The 6,462-nt window shown below is 39.6% G+C and overlaps 1 protein-coding gene across 1 annotated transcript; it reads left to right on the plus strand.

Annotated features, from left to right (window-relative positions):
• The first annotated feature begins 905 nt into the window (after positions 1 to 905).
• Positions 906 to 6,159, plus strand: LOC121199657 (solute carrier family 23 member 1-like). The gene is made up of 12 exons (XM_041064529.1): positions 906 to 953; positions 1,589 to 1,735; positions 2,044 to 2,201; positions 3,290 to 3,449; positions 3,626 to 3,807; positions 4,136 to 4,256; positions 4,406 to 4,562; positions 4,645 to 4,898; positions 5,068 to 5,232; positions 5,310 to 5,418; positions 5,607 to 5,702; positions 5,921 to 6,159. Exons 1-12 carry the CDS (start codon positions 906 to 908, stop codon positions 6,157 to 6,159), a joined length of 1,836 nt encoding a protein of 611 aa, XP_040920463.1.
• The last annotated feature ends 303 nt before the right edge of the window (positions 6,160 to 6,462 follow it).

The raw sequence follows: 6,462 nt of genomic DNA on the forward strand, positions 1-6,462 counted from the left end.
CAAAATGCTCTGCAGCACCTGCTTTGACACATTTATCAGCATTGCACGGAGAGATCATATCAACCCTTCAGATTCTCCTCCCCCTCTGAACGAAGGAAGCATCTTCTCTTTGAAGGCCTAAATCTCTTTATCTAACAATCTTCCCAATTTTGTCCTGTCAGCTGATTGTGACAATTTGAGGTGAGCGCTAAATACACGCCATGATGAAACAAGCCATCGAGCTGAAACTGTCAGCTGTTCTTTCCAAGCACTTTGTTAGGTTTTCTTTTTTTTCCTAAGTTTCCTAAGCTTTTTCTTGCACATTACATTAAAATTATAGACCCATTAAAAAAATATCCATCCAGCCATTCACTTACTTATCAGTCCATTCATTCATTCATCCATCCTTGTAACTTCACTTGACTATGTTCCATTGAAATCTAAAATCTTTACTGCACTTAAGGTGTGTTAAATCAATCACTTCCCTATGACAACTGATCAGTGGTCATTAAGTAATACAACTAAATATAACGAGATTGTGCCTCAGGTAAAATGTGACTTCCTCCGGAGGAATTCCACATTGGTAACTATTCTAACTAATCATTAACAAAGTTGTTTAACTGATTACTGAGCTAAACTTTGTCCTAAAACAAACATATAGTCCCAGTTGTAAATGTGATAACAAAGACTGAAATATCAAGTAAACATGTCATCACTTTCCAGTAAAACATCTTTACAACTCAGATGGTAACAACTGAGAAATTTCCCATTGAACCGAAGATGACTCCTTTCTCCTTTGACTCCTCAGCATTTAGTCTGCCTGATTTTTCTGCCCGTGGCTGTCTTTAGTTTTCAATTCACTTCTCGTTAGAAGAGGTCAGCCTTGAGAAACCTGCACCGAGCTTTTATTTTGCACTGTAGTTTCAATGGCTACAGGGAAGGAGAGCGATGGACTCGACAATCTCGCATTTGATGTAAGTAAATTGAAGTAAAATGACTCATTCATGGAAAATATACCAAATGCATCTTTAAGTATTCTTTCTAAATTCTGTCAGCATCCCCAGCCACCTGTAAGTTTTCAGAAAAAAACAAAAAAAAAACTTATACTTTCATATTGTGTTAACTACTAAGGATTGTACTACACTAAATTCTGATTAATCCTGGTTCACAGTGGACAAAGCTTTGAACAAGTGGGAGTAATTTAAAGTTTCTTAGGATTGTGCAGAAAATCTATCCAAGCTCACACAACCCACACACAGAGCACACACATCACAAAATATGCTATCATATGTTTTGAATAGATTTGTAAAGCTCTATATTTTATTCTTTGTTTTTTTGCTTTAGAGTGTTCCACATTTACAACCATTAGACAAACACATTGACAGAGATGTCCATCTGTCGTCTGTGGTGTTTATCCACCTGAAATTTCCATCTGTTTCACAATGCAAAATGTTTTTAATAATTCAGTATAAAATATTTATGAACTGTTCATGTGTACTAGTCATAAAAACAACAAGTTATTATGTCAGTGTGCCTCTGGGTGTGCTTTTGTTATCTATATGTTTATATCCGTTTTTGGATCTACATTTGTTTTTTTATGGCATGGCAGATGGGTGAACAAGTCAATGATCAACCTACAGAAAAGGCGGGTAAGACATGTGGGAGCGGCTGTGTAGCAGAGGACGACAGAAATAAACCAACCTATTGTGTGACTGATGTTCCTCCCTGGTACCTTTGTATTTTCCTGGCCATTCAGGTGGGTGTAACCCTACCAGTGTTGATTTTAACATTCTGATTTATTTTCAACATGTGGCATGATCTCTTTGAATGTCTTGTTGATTTCCTGGTTGTTGTCACTGTTTAATCCACACTGAAATTGGAACAAAATAAAATGACATGTTAAAACATCTGTTCCTTTCAGCATGTAAACACAATTAGTGTAACACAGCAGCTGCCAGTGATTCTAAATGCAGTCCCTCTTTGCGTTGTGTTCTTAATGTGTGTGGTAATTGTAGTGGTGTCAGCAATACCATCAGTTTACATTACTGATCCTGTCCTCTGCAGCATTACCTGACAGCATTTGGTGCGATCATCTCCATCCCTCTCATTCTGTCGGAGGGGCTGTGTCTACAGCATGACAGCCTGACCCAGAGTCGCCTCATTAACACCATTTTCTTCGTCTGTGGCCTGTGCACCCTGCTTCAGGTCACCTTCGGTATCAGGTCAGAATGATGTGACTTGTTCGTGTCGCCATTCACCACCTGCAAGGAAATATTGGCAAGATTATTGAGATGAGTTCTATTTACATATATAAATTTTGACCCAAGTTAGGACACCGTCTTACCTAACTGAATGAGAACAGGTTTGCTCATGGTGAAAGACCTGCAGAAAATTATCATCCAACTCTGGTTTAAGTCTTTGGTTCAGCCTCACCAGTCTTATCAGCCTGTTTTCCAGCAGAAGCAGCAGCATGCAGCCGTTTTTGGCAAAAAACCCTCTTGGCACCAAATGACAGCCAGACGACATAGTGTCTAGCTGTTGAAGAAATTCAAATTAGCAGCTGAAGACCCATATGTTTTTTCTCAGGAGTTGGCAAAGACCAAAACAGACCTGAAAGGAGAGTGAATGCATGAGCTTACATTCACCTGACAGACAAAAACAAATTAATCCAAATTAATATTGACCTTGCTGCATATAAAATTAAACATGCGTTGGCTAACATTTTAGCCACTCCATAAGGTGATATGCTGGGACTGAGTGTCTGTTAGCTTGTTTTTGAATTCCTCTGACCTTAGAATTAAGTAATACAGGTTGGTGAACTGAGAAATCCTTTTACAGTATGATTAGTAGAATAAGTGAAACTAATATTTCTTTTGATACTGTTTAAATAATTCTACTGTTATTATTTTATAAAATACTTGTAAAACCAGCTGTACTTTGGGTAAAGGGGAAATTTAAATGTTAGAATGCTAAACTAAAACAGTGAATATGTATTCATTACATCCACTAAATATCAGCATGTTAGCATTGTCATTATGAGCAGGTTAGCACTTCTAATAGAGGTTAGTGTGGACGTATACTCTTAGTCTTGTTACCTTATATAAGTTGCCTCGTTAACACAATTTTCTTTGACATGCACCCATTATTGCTGGATACACATAGTTGAATGTCCAATTTTGGCTAATTACAAAAATAGATAGAAGACAAAAACAAAAAAACTTAAATCAAATGTTCCACAGTATGTGACTGGTTAGCTCACATTTGTCCTTATTTCCCATTAATTGAATTCTGTTTATGTCACACTCTGTAGGCTGCCCATCCTACAGGGAGGTACATTTGCTTTGGTGACGCCTGCCATGGCCATGTTGTCCATGCCAGAATGGAAGTGCCCAGCTTGGACTCAGAATGCCAGTCTGGTCAACACCTCTTCACCTGTCTTCATAGAAGTGTGGCAGACACGCATGAGAACAGTGAGCTTACACAAACACTGCACCAGCAAAGACTTCTGTAGAGCCCATAATGATGTGGTGGACTTGTGGTTTCCACTCAGGGAAGCAGCCAATCATGTTTGTTGTCCATCATTCAGCTAAAGAAAGACTGTTAATGTTAATGCTAATGATCTCCATTATCATGTTCCTGTCCACAGCTGCAGGGCTCTATCATGGTGGCCTCCCTCCTCCAGATCCTGGTCGGTTTCTCTGGCCTCATTGGCTTCCTCATGCGCTTCATTGGCCCGTTAACCATTGCCCCCACTGTGTCTCTCATAGGACTGTCACTGTACGACTCTGCTGGGGCCAAGATAGGCAGCCACTGGGGCATCTCTGCCATGTATGTAACCACTTGCTCGTCACAGTGAATGCCTCTTTCCTCAGTTGGAAAAGAAATGTTTTTACTGTGTGAACCAGCAGCACTGGGCTGCAGACTTAGCACTGACATTCCTTCTTAGGAGGCCACAGCCTAAAATTACATTACAAACTAAATTCTGCCTGGTTATGCTGCAGCCTGTAGCTGAAGCTCTTTTGAAATTTAAGTGTGACAGGCCAGATTTTACTGCAGTGTAGACTGTATCATCACTGGCTTGTTTCAAGTATGAAATCAGCCTCTAATTTGCATATCATCATCATCATGCTAATGACAGTTCTTCTCATACATGCAGGACCGCTGTGCTGATCATCCTGTTTTCCCAGTACCTCCGTCTCATACCAATCCCTGTTCCTGCATACAGTAAAACCAAGAAACTGCACACCTCAAAGTTCTTTATCTTCCAGATAATGCCTGTAAGTCCTTTGGAAAATCATCATTACAATAATTTAAGTTATTGATGGCAATATACATGAATTATGTAAACCATTTTTAAAGCATTTTTGTTCTTTCTTATGGTTACCAGGAAATACTGACACTGATACTAATATTAGATATTTATTAGATTCTCCTGGGGATTTTGGTCTCATGGTTGGTCTGCTACCTCCTCACAATCTATGACGTCCTGCCATCTGATCCAGCTCAGTATGGCCACCTGGCCCGCACTGACGTGAAGGGAAATGTGGTGAATGACGCTTCCTGGTTCACATTTCCTTATCCTGGTAAGTTCCCAAGAAAACACAGCACTGCTGAAAGATGTTTTTATAGACTGTTCAATAATCACCAATTTGACACCCCTTTCAGGTCAGTGGGGGATGCCAACTGTGAGCATGGCAGGTGTGTTTGGCATTATGGCTGGAATAATATGCTCCATGGCAGAGTCTGTGGGCGACTACCATGCTTGTGCCAGGCTGTCAGGGGCACCTCCTCCACCCAGGCACGCCATCAACCGGGGCATTGGTGTTGAAGGGCTCGGCTCTTTGCTGGCAGGCGCTTTTGGCACAGGAAATGGCACCACCTCATTTAGTGAGAATGTGGCAGCCCTCGGTATTACCAAGGTAAGGTACATAAAAAAATATTGACTGCAAACACTGTACAACTTACCATTCAGAACGGGCAAATATACTAAAAAACATTTTTAAATTAACTACGTCATACAGTTATTTACTTTTACTCACATTTCAAATGAGATGTACAGTCAGTAGTGTGGCTATTGTGTGACAACAGGTGGGTAGTCGAACTGTGATTCTCCTAAGTGGCGTTTTTATGATTCTGATGGGGATGCTGGGTAAAATTGGAGCCATATTCATAACCATCCCCACCCCTGTGATTGGAGGAATGTTCCTGATCATGTTTGGAGTCATAACTGCTGCTGGAATTTCTAACCTACAGGTAAACTTTTTTTTTTCATTGCTTCCAAATGCTGATTTGCAAATAGTGGTGTTTTGGTGACACATTTCATTTTACAGTCCACAGACATGTATTCCTCCAGGAATATCTTTGTTTTTGGTTTTTCCATGTTTTCTGCACTCGTCATTCCAAACTGGATCATAAAGAATCCTGATTTCTTACAGACAGGTATGATCGATAAGAAAATTTAATTACTTTTTAATTGCTTTCACCTCATCTACTGTTAGCTGACTTGTAGCATTTATGTTATTTATCTTTATTTGGATTAGAGAAGAATAGTGATGCATATCAGTCTCAAGATGTTTTGACTGTATCACACTGCTCTTTTTCTCTGTCATCCTCGGTGCGTGAGTCAGGTGTGAAGGAGGTGGACCAAGTGTTGCACATATTGCTGACCACCCATATGTTTGTGGGAGGATTCCTTGGCTTCTTCCTGGATAACACAGTTCCTGGTAAGCTGAAGTGAAAGGTTGTTACTGAAATAAAATCGCATTTCAATGCACGTGGCAGACCTATGGCAGTTCCATGTAGCTTCTGGGCATACAATCTGTTTGCATTGATTATCTACCAATATTTAATCATTATGTAAATCACAGATTTTCTAGTCTGTGAATGTACACTATATATGTCTCATTATATTTCTTCTGACGGTCTTTCTGATACCATTCAGGGACTAAACGTGAGCGTGGTCTCACAGCCTGGGACAAAATGCATCTTGAAGACTCTAGCAACAACTTGAGAACTGAGGAGGTGTATGACCTCCCCTTTGGCATAACCTCTTGCCTCTCATCACAGTCTTGGATTCGTTACATGCCTTTCTGCTCACAGAAGAGCCACAAATCACAGTACAAGTCTGAGAGCCAGGGGAACGAGCACGGCACAGGGGTCATTGATGAATTTGGTTTGTAAGCTCTAAACTCGATAAATAATAAAATAATAGGTTACAATTAATAGGTTACATTGCTGATTCTTATCATTCTGGGGCCACAGAAATATTGTCAAGATTTTCATGGATCTCATCTTTAAACTATCACTGGTTGTTTTTTTTTCTAATTAATGAATATTCTATAGTGGCACTTTTTATGAATACAAACAGCAAAAACTTAAAACCAAAACTGAATTCTTTTCACTCTCCCTTTATAAAATTACAGTAAGTTGATCTATATTTTTTGTCCTACAGTATATGTAGGAAATCTGTCAGCGATGTGTTAA

Source organism: Toxotes jaculatrix, chromosome 19 (genome assembly GCF_017976425.1).
Source record: "Toxotes jaculatrix isolate fToxJac2 chromosome 19, fToxJac2.pri, whole genome shotgun sequence".
Taxonomy (NCBI): domain Eukaryota; kingdom Metazoa; phylum Chordata; class Actinopteri; family Toxotidae; genus Toxotes; species Toxotes jaculatrix.